The sequence below is a fragment of the Salmo trutta genome, chromosome 35 (assembly GCF_901001165.1).
Source record: "Salmo trutta chromosome 35, fSalTru1.1, whole genome shotgun sequence".
Lineage (NCBI taxonomy): Eukaryota > Metazoa > Chordata > Actinopteri > Salmoniformes > Salmonidae > Salmo > Salmo trutta.
This window is the reverse complement of record NC_042991.1, coordinates 1571192-1591268: the sequence shown is the minus strand read 5'-3', so window position 1 is coordinate 1591268 and position 20077 is coordinate 1571192. Positions and strand designations below refer to the sequence as shown.

At 42.0% G+C, this 20077-nt stretch overlaps 1 protein-coding gene across 5 annotated transcripts in view; it reads left to right on the top strand.

Moving 5' to 3' along the window:
* Positions 1-20077, top strand: part of LOC115174445 (SAM and SH3 domain-containing protein 1) — a 322531-nt gene that overhangs the window by 286257 nt on the left and 16197 nt on the right. For all 5 annotated transcript variants that reach the window (XM_029732960.1, XM_029732958.1, XM_029732963.1 and 2 more), the window contains 7 exons: positions 327-401; positions 576-719; positions 1623-1755; positions 8840-9009; positions 9106-9315; positions 11440-11590; positions 11716-11844. In XM_029732960.1, the coding sequence (XP_029588820.1) occupies positions 327-401; positions 576-719; positions 1623-1755; positions 8840-9009; positions 9106-9315; positions 11440-11590; positions 11716-11844 (1012 nt within the window). The remainder of the gene's footprint in view (positions 1-326; positions 402-575; positions 720-1622; positions 1756-8839; positions 9010-9105; positions 9316-11439; positions 11591-11715; positions 11845-20077) is intronic.

Below are 20077 nucleotides of genomic sequence, written 5' to 3'. Positions count from 1 at the left end.
TCTAACACAGATGGTCACCCAACTAACCAACGTATATAATAAAGATAAATATATAGGAGTTTCACGTCTGTTGCCTGTCCCATATGAGGTCATACCATGACATGCATATATAGACGGCTGGAAATGCTCGCTCAGCAAGACCATATATAACATACAGCCATGAATCAACCTGCTGCCATTGTGACTCCGCCAAGCATGAATCATTGTGATTTGACTCTTAATGGGCACGAATGGGAGTTGATGTCATTTGAATAGATTCTAATTGATTCTAACTCCCACTCTCGCTCTAAATATTTATTCTCTCTCTCTCTCTCTCTCTCACACAGAGGACGTGTAGTTTCGGAGGGTTTGACCTGTCCAATAGGTCGCTCCATGTGGTCAGTGCAGGCTCGGAGCCCAATGTAAGTGCTAACAGATTACTGATGACTCAGGGCTGAGGGGGCGCAATGCTTAGAGAAGGGAACTCAAACACTGAATTAACTATTTTGTTATTTCTCTCTCTTTCTCTCCTCTTTTTTTCTGTCTCTGTGTTTTCGCTCTCCCTCCCTCCCTCCCTCCCTCCCTCTATCTCTCAGAGTAAGTATCCAGAGGCTATATACCGGGAGGTAGTCAAGTCTCCCACGACGTCTCGTATCTCTCTGGGGAAGAAGGTCAAGTCTGTGAAAGAGACCATGAGGAAACGCATGTCCAAGAAGTACAGCAGCTCACTGTCTGAACAGGTACACACACACACACACACACTAAGATCCCAACTCTCATAGTTGAATAAAGAGGCTTGATTCGAGATCCTGTTATTCATAATCATTCTGGGAATTACATATGTGTGTGTGGGTGGATGTGTTTGTGTTGGTTACGAACTAAATACCCAGCTCTCTCACACACAGACACACATCTGGGACTATCTTGGAGCTGTCCACATTCTGGTCTCAGCTCTCTCAGGCCCAGGACAGGACTCGGGGTGTAGGGTGGGGTGTGTATGGAAGTGGCTGAGCTCATCCAGTGAGACAAGCCTCCCGCATGCCAGGCCAGCGCTCTGAGACAAGGGGCCTTTGGCTCTGGGGCTGTGTATGTGGCTCATTCATATCGTATGAGCATTCACATTCAAACAATGGACAACTACAGTATTGGTTTTGGCCTGGTATCTAGGCTGTCAGAGGGTACAGTACTGTCAAAGCCTAGGGAGTGCCACAACCTTAGACCGTGGACTGCAAACCAGTTCCCTCAGAGATGAATAGCAGAGATAGTTAGAACGTCCATGCAGTGACCCAGAAAAAAGTTGAATTAGTTATGAATATGTTGCTTGGAAAGAGCAGGCAGGAGACTAAATGACCTCCAACTTCACTCGAAAGACTATTCTACATGCCACGCTGCCATCTAGTGGCTATGATGAATTTACCCTTCGGTATAGCTGCTGTCATGTGTAAGATACTGTGACCGCTACTTATCACTGATACTGGCATCTGTGTCTCTGTCTGTTAATCTCTCCATCTCTTTCTCGATCTCTCCCCTCTCCTCTTTGCTTCTATCTTTCTGCCCCAACCTCCCCATTTCATACCTCTCCTACCCCCCGCCTTCATCTGTACCCTTCCTCCCCCTCTCTTCCCCTTCCTCCCTCCCTCCAGTCGAGCCCAGATGGTGCTCCCAGCTCCACTCAGTCCCCCCAGCCAGACACAGATTCTCTGGAGAAACCCAAACTGAAGGCTGGAGGATCAGTGGAGAGCCTCCGGAGCTCCCTCAGCGGACAGAGCTCCATGAGTAAGTAGTGTGTGTGTGTGTGTGTGCATGCGTGCGTGTGTTTGAGAAAGACTCTAAGTGCACAAACCTCGACACAATGGGGCACTGTCATCACATCTCCCGGGCAACATTCACTCAATCTTCTATCTACACAGATAATCCTGAAGTGATTTAACCCATAAATACCCCTTATCAAGCCTGCCGTGTCAGTTAGAGTACATTACATCATCATTGTTATGAGCTTGTCTCCTATCATTCCAGCTCTCTCACGGTCACACCCATTCCCATTGGAGAGTTTTAGAGATGCCATGTGAGATCATCTGGTCCTATCTGATGAGAGTTTCTTCTCTCGTAGTGACTGATCATGATCTGAGCATGGCATGTCTTCAGACAGAGCACCAACACCTCTGTCTCTCATGTGTTGATGTTAGAGTTAGACTGAGGGCTGTGAAGGCTGGGTTGGTGTTTGTTAAACATATATCCATACCAGTCAAAAGTTTGGACACACCTAGTCATTCATGGTTTTTTCTTTATTTTTTACTATTTTTGAAATTGTAGAATAATAGTGAAGACATCAAAACTATGAAATAATACTTATGGAATCATGTAGTAACCAAAAAAGTGTTAAACAAATGAAAATATATTTTATATTTTCGATTCTTCAAAGTAGCCACCCTTTGCCTTGTTGACAGCTTTGCACACTCTTGGCATTCTCTCAACCAGCTTCATGTGGTAGTCACCTGGAATGCATTTCAATTAACAGGTGTGCCTTCTTAAAAGTGAATTTGTGGAATTTCTTTCCTTCTTAATGCTTTTGAGACAATCAGTTGAGTTGTGACAAGGTAGGGGTGGTATACAGAAGATAGCCCTATTTGGTAAAATACCAAGTCCATATTATGGCAAGAACAGCTCAAATAAGCAAAGAGAAACGACAGTCCATCATTACTTTAAGACATGAATATCAGTCAATGCAGATCTTTTCTAGAACTCTGAAAGTTTCTTCAAGTGCAGTTGCAATAACCATCAAGCCCTATGATGAAACTGGCTCTCATGAGGACCGCCACAGGAAAGGAAGACCCAGAGTTACCTCTGCTGCAGAGGATAAGTTAATTTAGAGTTACCAGCCTCAGAAATTGCAGCCCAAATAAATGCTTCACAGAGTTCAAGTAACAGACACATCTCAACATCAACTGTTCAGAGGAGACTGTGTGAATCAGGCCTTCCTGGTCGAATTGCTGCAAATTCATTAAATTCATTCATTAAAACTCATTTTTCAACCACTCCACAAATTTCTTGTTAACAAACTATAGTTTTGGCAAGTCGGTTAGGCCATCTACTTTGTGCATGACACAAGTCATTTTTCCAACAATTGTTTACAGACAGATTATTTCACTTATAATTCACTGTATCACAATTCCAGTGGGTCAGAAGTTTACATACACTAAGTTGACTGTGCCTTTTAAACAGCTTGGAAAATTCCAGAAAATTATGTAATGTCTTTAGAAGCTTCTGATAGGCTAATTGACATGATTTGAGTCAATTGGAGGTGTACCTGTGGATATATTTCAAGGCCTACCTTCAAACTCAGTGCCTCTTTGCTTGACGTCATGGGAAAATCAAAAGAAATCAGTCAAGACCTCAGAAAACAGAATGGTAGACCTCCATTTTACCTCTGGTACATCCTTGGGAGCAATTTCCAAACGCCTCAAGGTACCACGTTCATCTGTACAAACAATAGTACGCAAGTATAAACACCATGGGACCACGCAGCCGTCATACCGCTCAGGAAGGAGACCCGTTCTGTCTCCTAGAGATGAACGTACCGTAATTTCCGGACTATTAAGCGCACCTGAATATAAGCCACACCCACTGAATTTAAAAAAGATATATTACTTTGAACATAAATAAGCCGCACATGTCTATAAGCCGCAGGTGTCTACCGGTACATTGAAACAAATGAACTTTACACAGGCTTTAACGAAACACGGCTTGTAACAAAAATAAATAGGCTTTAACGAAACACGGCTTGTAACAAAAATAAATAGGCTTTAACGAAACACGGTTTGTAACAAAAAAATAAAAAAATTGCAGTAAGCTTTAGTTGTCTTTTTGCACTGAGTCAATTCCTCATGCTGCTGTTTCCAACGTCTTATCACCGACTCATTAAGACCAAGCTCCCGTGCAGCAGCTCTATTTCCTTTTCCAACAGCCAGATCAATCGCCTTCAACTTGAAAGCTGCATCATATGCATTTCTCCGTGTCTTTGCCATGATGAGGGTGACAAAATGACTACCGTAATCAGAATCATGGGAAGTTTGAGAGCGCTCGATTTAATCTAAACAGTAAACAAAAAAGTTGTTTGACCTTAACCCGTTCGGCAATTTCATTGTTCTAATGAAAGCTTCATGCCGGCAAAAAACTGAGCACGTCACAGAATGTGTTTTTTTGGAAGAATAAAAATTGAAAGCGGGAAAAATCCATATATTAGCCGTGTCATTGTTTAAGCCGCGAGGTTCAAAGCCTGGGAAAAAAGTTGCGGCTTATAGTCCGGAATTTACGGTACTTTGGTGCAAAAAATGTCAATCAATCCTAGAACAGCAGAAAAGGACCTTGTGAAGATGCTGGAGGAAACAGGTACAAAAGTATCAATATCCACAGTAAAATGAGTCCTATATCGCCATAACCTGAAAGGCCCTCAGCAAGGAAGAAGCCACTGCTCCAAAACCGGCATAAAAAAGCCAGACTACGGTTTGCAACTGCACATGGGGACAAAGATCGTACTTCTTGGAGAAATGTCCTCTGGTCTGGTGAAACAAAAATAGAACTGTTTGGCCATAATGACCATCATTATGTTAGGAGGAAAAAGGGGGAGGCTCGCAAGCCAAAGAACACCATCCCAACCGTGAAGCACGGGGGTGGCAGCATCATGTTGTGGGGGTGCGTTGCTGCAGGACGGGCTGGTGCACTTCATAAAATAAATGGCATCATGAGGAAGGACAATTATGTGGATATATTGAAGCAACATCTCAAGACATCAGTCAGGACGTTAAAGCTTGGTCAGAAATGGGTCTTCCAAATGTACAATGACCCCAAGCATTCTTCCAAAGTTGGGGCAAAATGGCTTAAGGACAACAAAGTCAAGGTATTGGAGTGGCCATCACAAAGCCCTGACCTCATGCCTATAGAAAATTTGGAGGCAGAACTGAAAAAGCGTGTGCGAGCATGGAAGCCTACAATCCTGACTCAGTTACACCAGCTCTGTCAGGAGGAATGGGCCAAAATTCACCCAACTTATTGTGGGGCGCTTGTGGAAGGCTACCCGAAATGTTTGACCAAAGTTAAACAATTTAACGGCAATGCTACCAAATACTAATTGAGTGTATGTAAACTTCTGACCCACTGGGAATGTGATGAAGGAAATAAAAGCTGAAATAAATAATTCTTTCTACTATTATTTTGGCATTTAAGGGAATTTTTACCAGGATTAAATGTCAGGAATTGTGAAAAACAGAGTTTAAATGTATTTGGCCAATGTGTATGTAAACCTCTGACTTCAACTGTGTTTAGAATTCAATTCACTTAACCAGCATGGCTACCACAGCATTCTGCAACTATATGCCATCCCATCTGGTTTGCGCTTTAAAAAAAATATATATATTTCACCTTTATTTAACCAGGTAAGCCAGTTGAGAACAAGTTCTCATTTACAACTGGCCAAGATAAAGCAAAGCAATGTGACAAAAACAACAAGACAAGTTACACATAAACAAACGTACAGTAAATAACACAATAGAAAAATATATGTACAGTGTGTGCAAATGTAGAAGAGTAGGGAGGTAGGCAATAAATAGGCCATAGAGGCGAAATAATTACAATGTAGCATTAAATGGGCTGGCGTCCCACCTGAGGGACACAGCCAGTGAAATATCAGGGCGGCAAATTCAAAAACAACAAAATGTCATAATTCAACTTTCTCAAACATATGACTATTTTACACCATTTTAAAGATACACGTCTCCTTGATGTAACCACATTGTCCGATTTCAAAAAGGCAGCGAAAGCAAAACATTAGATTATGTTAGGAGAGTACATAGACAAAAATAATCACACAGCCATTTTCCAAGCAAGGACATGTGTCAATAAAACCCAAAACACAGCGAAATGAAGCACTAACCTTTGACGATCTTCATCAGATGACACTCCTAGGACATTATGTTACACAATACATGTATGTTTTGTTCGATAAAGTTCATATTTATATCCAAAAACAGCATTTTACATTGGAGCGTGACGTTCAGAAAATATTTTGCCTCCAATACTGCCGGTGAATCAGCACAACAATTTACAAAAATACTCATCATAAACGTTGATAAAATATTAAACTGTTATTCAAAGAATTATAGATGAACATCTCCTTTATGCAACCGCTGTGACAGATTAAAAAAAAAAAGCTTCACGGGGAAAGCACACTTTGCAATAATCTGAGTACTGCGCTCAGAAAAATACACCAGGCAATACAGATACCCGCCATTTTGGAGTCATCTAAAATAAAAATATTAACTTACCTTTGATGATCTTCATCAGAAGGCACTTCCAGGAATCCCAGGTCCACAATAAATGTTGTTTTGTTTGATAAAGTCCATAATTTATGTCCAAATAACTCCTTGTTGTTTGAGCGTTCAGTAAGCTACTCCAAATGTAGGAAGCGCGTCAAATTTCACGACAAAAGGTGATATTTACGTTCGTTGAAACATGTCAAACATTGTAAAACATCAATCTTTAGGGCCTTTTTAACGTAAAACTTCAGTAATATTCCAACCAGACGATTCCAATGTCTTGAAAAACGTTATGGAACACAGCTACCTCCTCACGTAAATGCGCGTAATTGTGGCCTGTCATTCTCTCGGTCATCAGACTCCAGGAGGTCTTGTTCGCCCTCTGTTGACTGCAAAAGCCCGAAACACGTTCTAAAGACTGTTGACATCTAGTGGAAGCCTTAGGAAGGTCAAATTGAACCCTAAGTCACTGTATACTGAATAGGCCCAGTCTTGAAAAACTACAATCCACTTCCTGGTTGGATTTTTTCTCAGGTTTTTGCCTGCCATATGAGTTCTGTTATACTCACAGACACCATTCAAACAGATTTAGAAACTTCAGAGTGTTTTCTATCCAAATCTACTAATCATATGCATATTCTAGTTTCTGAGCCAGAGTAGTAACCTGTTTAAATTGGGTACGTTTTTCATCCGGCCGTGAAAATACTGCCCCCTAGCCCAGACAGGTTAATACTGGAGTGATAGATGTGCAGATGATGATGTGCAAGTAGAGATACTGGGGTGCAAAAGAGCAAGAGGGTAAGTAATAATATGTTGATGAGGAAGTCGGGTGTGCTATTTACAGATTGGCTATGTACAGGTACAGTGATCGGTGAGCTGCTCTGACAGCTGATGCTTAAAGTTAGAGAGGGAGATATAACACTCCAGTTTCAGAGATTTTTGCAATTCATTCCAGTCATTGGCAGCAGAGAACTGGAAGGAAAGGCAGCCAAAGGAAGTGTTGGCTTTGGGGATGACCAGTGGAATATACCTGCTGGAGCGCGTGTTACGGGTGGATGTTGCTATGGTGACCAGTGAGCTGAGATAAGGCGGGGCTTTACCTAGCAAAGACTTGTAGATGACCTGAAGCCAGTGGTTTTGGTGACGGAAATGTAGTGAGGGCCAGCCAATGAGAGCATACAGGTCGCAGTGGTGGGTAGTATATGGGGCTTTGGTGACAAAACGGATGGCACTGTGATAGACTACATCCAGTTTGCTGAGTAGAGTGTTGGGGGCTATTTTGTAAATGACATCGCCGAAGTCAAGGATTGGTAGGATAGTCAGCTTTACGAGGGTAAAACATATATGAAATATATACAAAGAAAAAACCATATATACTAGGGATGGGACAAGATAATCAAAACAGACATCCCACTGCTACGCTATCTTGTAATCTTGGATATCTTAGTGGGACTATCATTTGTTTTTCAACTGGACAATGTCCCAAAACACACCTCCAGGCTGTGTAAGGGCTATTTGACCAAGAAGCAGAGTGATGGAGTGCTGCATGAGATGACCTGGCCTCCACAATCACCCGACCTCAACCCAATTGAGATGGTTTGGGATGAGTTAGACTGCAGAGTGAAGGAAAAGCAGCCAACAAGTGCTCATTATATGTGGGAACTCCATCAAGACTGTTGTAAAAGCATTCCTCATGAAGCTGGTTGAGAGAATGTCAAGAGTGTGCAAAGCTTCAACAAGACAAAGGGTGTCTACTTTGAAGAATCAAAAATATATTTTGATTTGTTTTAACACTTTTTTGGTTACTACATGATTCCATATGTGTTATTTCATAGGGTTGATGTCTTCACTATTATTCTACAATGTAGAAAATAGTAAAAATAAAGAAAAACCCTTGAATGAGTAGGTGTGTCCAAACTTTTGACTGGAACTGTATATATGTTTTATTGTCACATAAACCAGATAGGTGCAGTGAAATCTGTTGTACGGTGCCCCTAGAGCAAATTAGGGTTAAGTGCCTTATTCAAGGACATCAATATATTTTTCACCTAGGCGGCTCGGGTATTTGCACCAGCGACCTTTTGGTTACTGTCCCAACTCTCTAACTGCTAGGCTACCTGCCACCCTCTTGTAAGTTTGATAGTGAGAGAGAGTCTGTCCCTTGTTGACTGGTATTGGCCTGGGCCCATAGGGTCAGAGGGTCTAAGACACATGCTAGTGATTAGATAGGAAGGCTTTGCTCTCTGGTTCCCACACTTACCATCACAAGTCAGATATACACAGAGACGTCTATGGGGAGACAGCATCACGCTATATACGCACTGGTTTCAAGTGATGAGTTTTGGCTGTTAATTTTCCATTATAAAGCTGTTATTAGTCAGTATTCACACACTCACTCAGGCTTTGTACGAATAGAGGTACATTTTATCCAACTCTCTAATTTAAAATAAATAGAAGCTTAGTTAGTTGCAATACACTCTCAAATCACATGAGTATTGAATAACTCTACAGTATTTGGAGGATGTGATATGTATATCTGTGTGTTCCAGGTGGTCAGACGGTCAGCACCACAGACTCATCAGCCAGTAACAGAGAGAGTGTCAAGTCTGAGGATGGAGATGACGAGGAGCCTCCCTACAGAGGGCCCTTCTGTGGCAGGGCGCGAGTACACACTGACTTCACCCCTAGCCCCTACGATTCAGATTCCCTCAAACTAAAGGTAAGTCACACACACAGTCTTACATACAAATGATTTGTCTAGATTGTGTGTGGCTTTAGATTTGTACTAAAATATCCTGTATATGTTGTGTTTCAGAGAGGGGATGTGATTGACATCATCAGTAAGCCCCCCATGGGGACGTGGATGGGTCTGCTCAACAACAAGGTGGGCACCTTTAAGTTCATCTACGTGGACGTGCTGAGTGAGGAGGAGGAGAAGCCCAAGAGACCCGTCAGAAGGAAGAGGAAGGGCAGACCTCCCAAACCCACCTCTGTAGAGGAGCTGCTCGAACGCATCAACCTCAAGGTATGCACACTGGACACACACATCTTTGCACATGCCAAGCGAGCGCACATACAAAGACACACTTGTATAACACACTCTCACACACACACTCTCAACTCTCCCTCGCACACACAACTCCACACAAATCTCACACACCAATGCTAAGATTTTCTGGACAAGGTAACAGTAGTCCTACAACTTCCCTCCTACAGTCCCGTTCATATCCCAGCCATCTAGAAACCAGCCAGCCTAGCTCAGCCTCCTCAGGGATAGAGCATTGTAGGTGGGCTGCTTCTGGGTAAGCCCAGCCTGATGGAGCGCTGACATAACAGATTACAGACCAGGCTATGTCCAAGGGCTCTCTACTCAAGGGCATAAGTAACATAATGGTACATTATCATTGCCTGGGCAGAGAGAAACTATATTACAGGCTTCGAGACCTCCCATAAGTGCTACTATTCTACTATACAGTACATGTGCATCAAGGTACGCATGTCATCTCTTTCATCACATACGTAGTTGTGACTTAGGGAGAGGGCGAGCAGACTTAACAAACATTCCCCTAACCCCACAATTAAATGTGGACCATGTAAAGACATTATACTGAGACTGTGTTCCACCGTGTTCTGGGTCTGTCTCAAGTCACTCTCAGGATAAATTATTGTTTTTGTCAAGGATTTATTTGAAAGAAGTACTAGGGCAAATTCTGGGTTCCTCAGTCCAGATCTGGTTAGCATTAGGGAGTTCAGTTAGGATATTTACTCCATAAGTTCTACATAAGATAGACCTCATTCTTCTCAGGGCGTTCCTAAAAACACAATGACAATGTGGGGTTTGCATCGAAGCAGCCATCTACTCCATCTCTTTCTACTCTCTATCTTTTGAATCTTACATTTCAACTAGATTGTAGGGGTATCTTGGAGCAAACGTGTTTTGGCCCCCAAATATGTTAGGTCACATAAAAGACTAAGATCATATGAGAAGGTTCTTGTGGGTGTATAGAGTAGTGGTATTTGGTTTGGTCTCATCCTTATTTCTACTTATCCTAGCAGAAATAGAGCTAAACTTCACTGTTATGCTAAGGATGGAAGTCTCCATGGTTGCAGTGGTGATATGCAGTCTGTGTGTATTGTACCCTTTAGATGCGTGGGTTAGACAAAACTTTAGACTGAACCTGTTTCCACAATCTCCATGTTGAAAGTGGAAACCAATTATGATGGGTTGAAATGTTAATGTTAGCTGTGCCTATTCAGAAACAAACAGAGGGTGTACAGTGATATTTTGAGACTGTGATTCCTGGTGTCCTCCCACTAAGAGATCGCACCACAGGGTGTAATGGCTAGCTTTGTGTTCTTGTTAAATCGTGTGTGTGTTCTCCTTGTCGCCTGTGGTGGAAAGTTGTGGTAGATTATCTCCTTCACCTCATCACTCTGTTTCCCACCCTTCCCAACTCTTCCCTCATTGATAATTTTTTAGCTCATAGCATGTTTTTGCAAGAGGAAAAATGTCCTTTGTGTCTTTAACTATTGGTCCTAGGCCAGTTTAGCGGATTAACTTATTATTATTATTATTTTTTTTTAACCAGGTAGGCTAGTTTAGAACAAGTTCTCATTTACAACTGCGACCTGGCCAAGATAAAGCAAAGCAGTTTGACACAAACAACAACACAGAGTTACACATGGAATAAACAAACATATGGTCAATAATACAGTAGGGGAAAAAGTCTATATACAGTGTGTTCAAATGAGGTAAAATAAGGGAGGTAAGGCGATAAATAGGTCATGGTGGCGAAGTAATTACAAAATAGCAATTAAACACTGGAATGGTAGATGTGCAGAAGATGAATGTGCAAGTAGAGATACTGGGGTGCAAAGGAGCAAGATAAATAAATAAATACAGTATGGGGATGAGGTAAGTTGGATGGGTTATTTACAGATGGGCTATGTACAGGTGCAGTGATCTGTGAGCTGCTCTGACAGCTGGTGCTTAAAGCTAGTGAGGGAGACATGAGTCTCCAGCTTCAGTGATTTTTGCAGTTCGTTCCAGTCACTGGCAGCAGAGAACTGGAAGGAAAGGCGGCCAGTCACGCTCACGCATGTTGTAGGAAGATCTGATCTGCAATCTGTTCTCTCTTCTCTTCTCCAGGAGCACATGCCTACCTTCTTGTTTAACGGCTATGAGGACCTGGACACCTTCAAGCTGTTGGAGGAGGAGGATCTAGATGAGCTCAACATCAGAGACCCTCAACACAGAGCTGTGTTGCTCACCGCCGTGGAGCTACTGCAGGAGTATGACAGTGAGTACACACACACACAACCTCACGTGTGCACACACACACTCACTCACTCACTGCGATACTACATCATTCTGTATGTTTCTGGATGTCTGACTATATTGTCTCTGTGTCGTGTGTGTCTATAGGCAGCAGTGAACCGGAGCGTAGCGGCCTGTCAGGCTCTCAGGAGAAGCTGCTGTCAGAGGGCCACGGCCTGGTGGGCGACTCGCCACGTGACTCTGGCTGCTACGAAAGCAATGAGAACCTGGAGAATGGTAATGAGTAGCCTCTCGCTAATGGGATTAGCCTGGCATTAGCTTGGCATTAGCCTAGCCTGAGCCTAGCGCTACAGTGACTGTGATTCCTCCTCCACTCTGGGCCAACTCCTCTTCCTCTTCCTCCTCCTCTGCCATGCTTCAGCATTCTAACCTGAACCGCCCGTCATCGCACTCCATTGGACCGAGGCCAGCCAATCAAACCTCTCCGCTCTCTATCCGTTATGTCTGTCTCCTAGCTCCACCCACACCCCCACCCCACTTACCTCCGCCCCGCCTAGCTGCGTAGTGTCATTGTAAGGGGAGAGATGCACTCCCCCCTCTCTCTTTCTTTCTCTCTCTTTTTCACTCCACTCTTTCCACTGCCCTCTCCATCTTCAGGCTCTCTCTGCCTTCACTGCAGAAGCCCTATCCTAAGGGACAAGGACCTAACCCCCAAGCCCAGATCGCTAGTTTACCCTACAATGGGGCCTATGCATAAAGGGAACAACACCCCACATCTCAAATGCACAGAACTGCTCTGTCCAACTCGAGCCTAGTGCCCATGTTGCTCTAATCTCACAATGGACAGCGAACCCCTCCTTCTCCTCTTACTCCTCCACTTTCGCCTCAGGAGGTTGAGTGGTTGCTGGGAGACCAAACCAATCATGACACCATGAGGGAGTATTTATTTTGAGAGGTATTACTGTAGAAACTGAGAACTTGTAAATATCTAACCTTGTAAAAGTCACTGCCCAATTATTTGCTGTGTTATGGCTCTGTATCCATTCTCCCAATCCCGGCTCATTCTCTCTTCTCCATGCCATTTCAAGTCACTTGAAAACATTTCTGTAACTTATCTTGTGCTTTGTTTCATAGTGACAATGTTGCACAAAGATCGTACGTGCCTGAACAACCCCAAAAAATATTAGATGGAAATATTTTTTAATGATAGTGGATATATAAAAAAGCAGATACACTTCCATAATCAGATAATAATGTATTTCAGATTTATATTTGTGAGAACATTTTGTGTATAGTTAAGACTACTCAAACTCCCCTTTAAAAAGACTGTGCGCACTCCATCGCAGTGCTTGAGGCGTCACAACAGCCCCAGGTTTGATCCCAGGCTGTGTCACAGCCGGCCGTGACTGAGAAACCCATGAGGCGGCGCACATTTGGCCCAGTGTTGTCAGGGTTAGGGGAGGGTTTGGCCTGCCGGGATTTCCTTGTCCCATCGCGCTCTAGCGACTCCTTGTGGCGGGCGGGGCACCTGCAAGCTGACTCTGGTCGCCAGTTGTACGGAGTTACCTCCGATACATTGGTGCGGCTGGCTTCCGGGTTAAGCGAGCAGTGTCAAGAAGCAGTGCGGCTTGGCAGGGTCGTGTTTCAGAGGACGCATGGCTCTCGGCCTTCGCCTCTCCCGAGCCCGTACGGGAGTTGCAGCAATGGGACAAGACTGTAACTACCAATTGGATGTCACGAAATTGGGAAGAATAAAAGTTAAAAAAATAAAACATGACTGTGCTTTGCTTTCCCACTACTGTTGAGTTCTGTGTTTTAGCTTCAATCATAGCTTAAATAATTGACGTCCCACTGGGCACAGACTTCATTTCTACATGTAGTTTTGAGTTGTCAAATAAAGTGAATTCAACGTGAAATCAACAAAAAATATCACCACGTCATTGGATGTAGGTTAAAAGTTAGGTAAAAAAAAAACTCCCTCACGTTGATTACTTTTTGCAAATCCAATCAGTTTTCCACATTTATTCATGTCATTACATTGAATTTCTTTGTTGAAATAACTTGGAAACAATGTTGATTCAACCAGTTTTTGCCCAGTGGGTTCTCTCTCTATGATTGCTCTCTGTTCTGTTGTATGTGTGTGTGTTGTAAGGGATCTGAAAGATGTGCAATCTGCCACAGTAGAGATTTGAGTTGTGGAATAAACCACTTCTGTGATGGAAGTTACTCCGACCTGCTTGCTTTATTTCATGTCTCTTCCTTCTTTCTTTGTGTCTCACATTTCTCCATCTCAGTCGTTAACACTCGCCATTAGCTGCATAACATTCAGTGTACATTCTGCATTTTAATAAATTTATTTTACTTTGTCTCTATACGGTCACCCTGCCAAACCAATCTGCACTATTCTGCTTCATACATTCTCTACTACAGCCATAACTCTCTCAACCATCCTCCTACGTAGTTTGGACACACCAACTCATTTCAGGGCTTTACTTTATTTTTACTATTTTCTGCATTGTAGAATAATAGTGAAGACATCAAAACTAAGATAACACATATGGAATCATGTAGTAACCAAAAAAATTGTTAAACAAATACAAATATGTTTTATATTTGAGATTCTTCAAAGCAGCAATCCTTTGCCTTGTTGACAGCTTTGCATACTCTTGGCATTCTCTCAACCAGCTTCATGAGGTAGTCACCTGGAATATATTTCAATTAACAAGTGTGCCTTGTTAAAAGTTAATTTGTGGAATTTCTTCCCTTCTTAATGCGTTTGAGCCAATCAGTTGTGTTGTGACAAGGTAGGGGTGGTATACAGAAGATAGCCCTATTTGGTAAAAGACCAAGTCCATATTATGGCAAGAACAGCTCAAATAAGCAAAGAGAAACGACAGTCCATCATTACTTTAAGACATGAAGGTCAGTCAATACGGAGCATTTCAAGAACTTTGAACGTTTCTTCAAGTGCAGTCGCAAAAATCATCCAGCGCTATGATGAAACTGGCTCTCATGAGGAACTCTGCTGCAGAGGATAAGTACATTAGAGTTACCAGCCTCAGAAATTGCAGCCCAAATAAATGCTTCACAGAGTTCAAGTAACAGACACATCTCAACATCAACTAGTCAGAGGAGACTGCATGAATCAGCCTTTCATGGTCAAATTGCTGCAGAGAAACAATTACTAAAGGACACCAATAAGAAGAAGAGACTTGCATGGGCCAAGAACCAAATGCAATTGACCTTAGAACAGTGGAAATCTGTCCTTTGGTCTGATGAGTCCAAATTTGCGATTTTTGGTTACGAACGCCATGTCTTTGTAAGATGCAGAGTAAGTGAATGGATGATCTCTGCATGTGTGGTTCCCACCGTGAAACATGGCGGAAAAGGTGTGATGGTGTAGGGTGTGCTTTGCTGATGACACTGTCTGTGATTTATTTAGAATTCAAGGCACACCTAACCAGCATGGCTACCACAGCATTCTGCAGCGATATGCCATCCCATCTGGTTTGCGCTTAGTGGGACTATCATTTGTTTTTCAACAGGACAATGACCCAAAACACACCTCCAGGCTGTGTAAGGGTTATTTGACCAAGGAGAGTGATGGAGTGCTACATCAGATGACCTGGCCTCCACAATCACCCGACCTCAACCCAATTGAGATGGTTTTGGATGAGTTGGACCGCAGAGTGAAGGAAAAGCAGCCAACAAGTGCTCAGCATATGTGGGAACTCCATCAAGACTGTTGTAAAAGCATTTCTCGTGAAGCTGGTTGAGAGAATGCCAAGAGTGTGCAAAGCTTCAACAAGGCAAAGGGTGGCAACTTTGAAGAATCTAAAGTATAAAGTATATATTGATTACTACATGATTCCATATTTGTTATTTCATAGTTTTGATGTCTTCACTATTAATCTACAATGTAGAAAATAGTAAAAGTAAAGAAAAACCCTTGAATGAGTAGGTGTGTTAAAACTTTTGTCTGGTACTGTACATTATGACTTTATACAGTACATCCCTTAATCTTACCAACCCAGAGTGTTGCTCCAAAGCAAAAGCTGTTCCCATTGTTTGTAGTGGCCATAACATTGTGGCAATAACAAGGAAATTCAAAGTGCCAAAATTTGGGCCTAAAGGAATTTCATACAAAATGTTTTCTCATGACTGTTTTGTTGAAGATGTAAAAAATCTATGTTGGTCTGAACCAGGGGTGGGTGGGCAATTCCAGTCCTCGAGGGCCTGATTGGTGACACAGTTTTCCCCAGCCCCAACTAACACACCTGACTCCAATAATCACCTAATCATGATCTTCAGTTTAGAATGCAATTTGATTAGGGATGGAGAAAAAGTGTGACACCAATCAGGCCCTGGAGGACTGGAGTTGCCCACCCCTGGTGACGACGTGAATCCAGATGCTTCGCTGGAAGTATTTTTAAAATGATTAATGTCTTACAGTTGACATGTGTAACCGGTGTGAAGTGGCCAACTAGTTAGAGGTGCGCTAGTAGCGTTTCAATCGGTGAAGTCACTTGCTCTGAGACCTTGAAGTAGTTGTTAACCCTTGCTCTGCAAGGGCCGTGGCTCTTGTGGATCGATCGGGAATGAATTAGGGCTGGGCGATATGGCCAAAATATATCATATGGTATTTCTCAAATTTTGGACGGTATGACGGTGTTTGACGGTAATTTTATGTTTTTGATTAATAAAAGTTCTAAATTTGCTTTATGAGTAGTGCGTGAGGGTAACAACATATATATTCTAAATTATTTCAATGTGTCTTTCTCCATTCAGATTGTTTTATACTGTTCAATTCAACTTCAACCTAAAATTATTTCCTGCATTTCCATCAATTTCTGCATTTCCTGCACTCATTTGAGATCATTTCCACACTGCCACGATATGTGCAAAAATACTAGGCCTTATTTTTAACCAAATGTTGCAATTACGATTTAGATCAAAACACTGGGTGAACTTTTGGAATCATGGAAATAGAATGATTATTGTAATTATATAGTTACAATATAAATAATAATGGGCACTTTGAATAAAGTCTTGTTTGACATGACAACGAATGACAATGCCATGGACGAGTTATTGTGACAGGGTAGGAACCAAAGTGATGTTCAGTGTTTCCTAGAGGACCCTATAGTCTTTGGCTACATCTTTATTCATGTAGCCAACATATTCATGCTAACTAGTGTGATTAGCATTAGTGGCTAACACGATGTAGCTTAACTTGCTAAGAAAATACAACCTAGGTGTTTGCGGATGTAAGAAACACAAACTAATATTGTAATTATAGAACTCTTGTGGATTTACATTAAGATCAAAGTGGAAACAACATCGTTGTCATCAACATTGTTGCATGTGCTGCATTGACCATGCAGACTGAACGAAAGTGTCTCGTGGTCAAGCAACAACAAATGTGCTCCCTGAGTGACAGGGGGTGAGACTAGGTCTGTGTGGAAAGCGGCATGGAAAGAGAGAGAGAGAGAGAGCGGAGAATGATGACTCAAGTAGCGGAGTAAACTATAAAAATGGACATTACACACTGTGTATCACATTTAACAAACCAAACACTAAAATACTGTTATAGAAGGTCAAATAAAAACCCAAACCGGTCCGTGCATCAATACCGGTATATAGTAAAATACGGTATACCGCCCAGCCCTATAACGAATTTTCGAGGGTGACTGTTGTTGATGTGTGTAGAGGGTCCCTGGTTCAAGCACAGGTGGAGGTGAGGAGAGGGACGGAAGCAATGCTGTTACCTTGTTCTGCATTGTCAAGTGGAAACATAACCACCCTTTTTATACATGCACCTGTTAAGAAATTATTAAAGCCCCCTGGATTAATGATGAATTGAAAACAATGTATGGTTAGAAGATATTTGCAAAAGAGTAGGCAAACAAGTTAGGCTGCTCAGCTGATTGGTTGACATACTATAAGTTGAGAAATGTTGACTAAACATAAAGAAGAAGAAATTATATTACCAAACCAAAATACAGTAAATGACATAAAACACAATGGAAATGCAATTCATCTCCATCATTCATTGAAGTAGATGGGTCATTTATAACCTTTCTATATTGCCAATCATTTAAAGTGGAAAAACTCAGAAGTGACATGACAACCTTTATTTAACTAGGCAAGTCAGTTAAGAAGAAATTCTTATTTACAATGACGGCCAAACCCAGACAATGCTGGGTCAATTATGTGCCACCCTATGGTACTCCCAATCACGGCCTGGTGTGATACAGCCTGGATTTGAACCAGGGTGTCTGTAGTGACGCCTTAGGTACTGCGATGCAGTGCCTTAGAACGCTGCGCCACTCAGGAGCCCGAATTTGGGAGATGTGAAAAAACTATATCCATCAATAAGGATAAGCCACCAGGTATAGACAACCTTGATGGATAACTATTGAGAATGGTAGCAGACTGTATTGCCACCCCTATTTAGTTTATCTTTAACCAAAGCCTAAAGGAGTTTGTGTGTCCACAGGCATGGAAGGAAGCAATTCCACTACATAAAAAGAGTAATGTATCCTTTGCTGGCTCTAACAGCCACCCAATCAGTAGGCTGCCAGTTCTTAGTAAACTGATGGAGATAATTGTGTTTGACCGAATACAATGCTATTTTTCAGAGAACAAGACTTTCAACATGCCCATAGAAAAGGGCACTCAACTTGTACTGCACTGACTCAGATGACTGATGACTAGTTAAAATAAATGGATAATAAGATGATAGTTGGAGCTGTATTGGTAGATTTCAGTGCAGCCTTTGATGTTATTGACCATAAATTGTTATTGAAGAAATCCACTTGATATGGCTTTACATCACCTGCCATCACATGGTTGGAGAGTTATTTATCCAATAGAACTCATAATTTAACTAGGCAAATCAGTTAAGAGTTCTTATTTACAATGATGGCCTACCGGGGAACAGTGGGTTAACTGCCTTGTTCAGGGGCAGAATGACAGATTTTTTACCTTGTCAGCTCGGTGACTCAATCCAGCAACCTTTCGGTTACTGGCCCAATGCTCTAACCACTAGGCTACCTGCAACCCTGTTTTTCAATGGAAGCTTCTCTAACATCAGATATGTACAGTGCGGTGTCCCTCAGGGCAGTTGTCTTGGGCCGTTACTCTTCTCAATTTGTTTACACAAAGCTAGAATGATGATGTATGCAGATGATTCCACACCAGAGGAAGCTGGTGAGGGGAGGACGGCTCATGATAATGAATGGAATGGTGTGAATGGAATGGTATCAAACACATAGAAAACAAGGTGTTTGATGTGTTTGAGACCATCAGTTTATTCCCCATTTTATGTACCTCCAACCACCACGGTTCCATACTCTACATGTCAGCACTCAAACCCAGTGAGCTCACTGAATTTCTAAATAAGGTGTTACAGTCAGTATCAGAATAGGTGATTCATAATAAACTGGTCTTAAATACACCTAAAACCAAAATCATTGTATCTCTAAGACCTAAACCTCAACTGGAGTTGTGCATAAAGGGTGTGGCCATTGAGAAAGTTGAGGAAATTAAACTCCTAGGTATAACATTGGATGGTCAATTATCATGGTCAAGTCATATTGACAAAGTTGTTGTGAAGCTGGAGAGGGGTATGTCTGTTATAAAAATATGTGCTGTGTGTCTGACACAAAAATCAACTACTAGTTCTTCAGGCTCTGGTCTTGTCCCATCTTAATTAGTGACCGGAAATATGATCAAGTGCAACAATCATTCTATCTATTGCATTGTAAATTGCTGTCCATTCTGCTTGTAGCACTTGGGCAAGATTCACGATTATGAACATAGATATACACTGAGTGTACAAAACATTAGGACACCTGCTCTTTCCATGACAAAGACTGACCAAGTGAATCCAGGTGAAAGCTATGATCCCTTAATGATGTCACTTTTAAATCCACTTCAATCTGTAGATGAAAGGGTTGAGAAGGATTTTTAAGCTTTGAGGCAATTGCGACATGGATTGTGTATGTGTGCTATTTAGAGGGTGAATTGGCAATATAAAAGATGTAAGTGCCTTTGAACAGGATATGGTAGTAGGTGCCAGGTGCACAAGTTTGACTGTGTCAAGAACTACAATGCTGTTGGTTTTTTTTTAATGCTCTTTCCCGTGTGTGTCAAGAATGGTTGACAACCCAAAGGACATCCAGCCAACTTAACAGAACTGTGGGAAGCATTGGAGTCAACATGGGCCAGCACCCCTGTGGAATGATTTTGACACGTTGTAGAGTCCATGCCCCTACGAATTAAGGCTGTCCTGAGGGCAAAAGGGAGTGTTCCTAATGTTTTGTACACTTAGTGTATATTAGACATGGTCTTCAGAGCATAACTGTTACATAACTGTGATCCACTTTGCATCCTCATCAATCAATCAATCAAATGTATTTTATAAATCCCTTTTTGCATCACAAAGTACTTATACAGATACCCCAAAAAACGAGCAATGCAAATGTAGAAGCACAGTTGCTAGGTA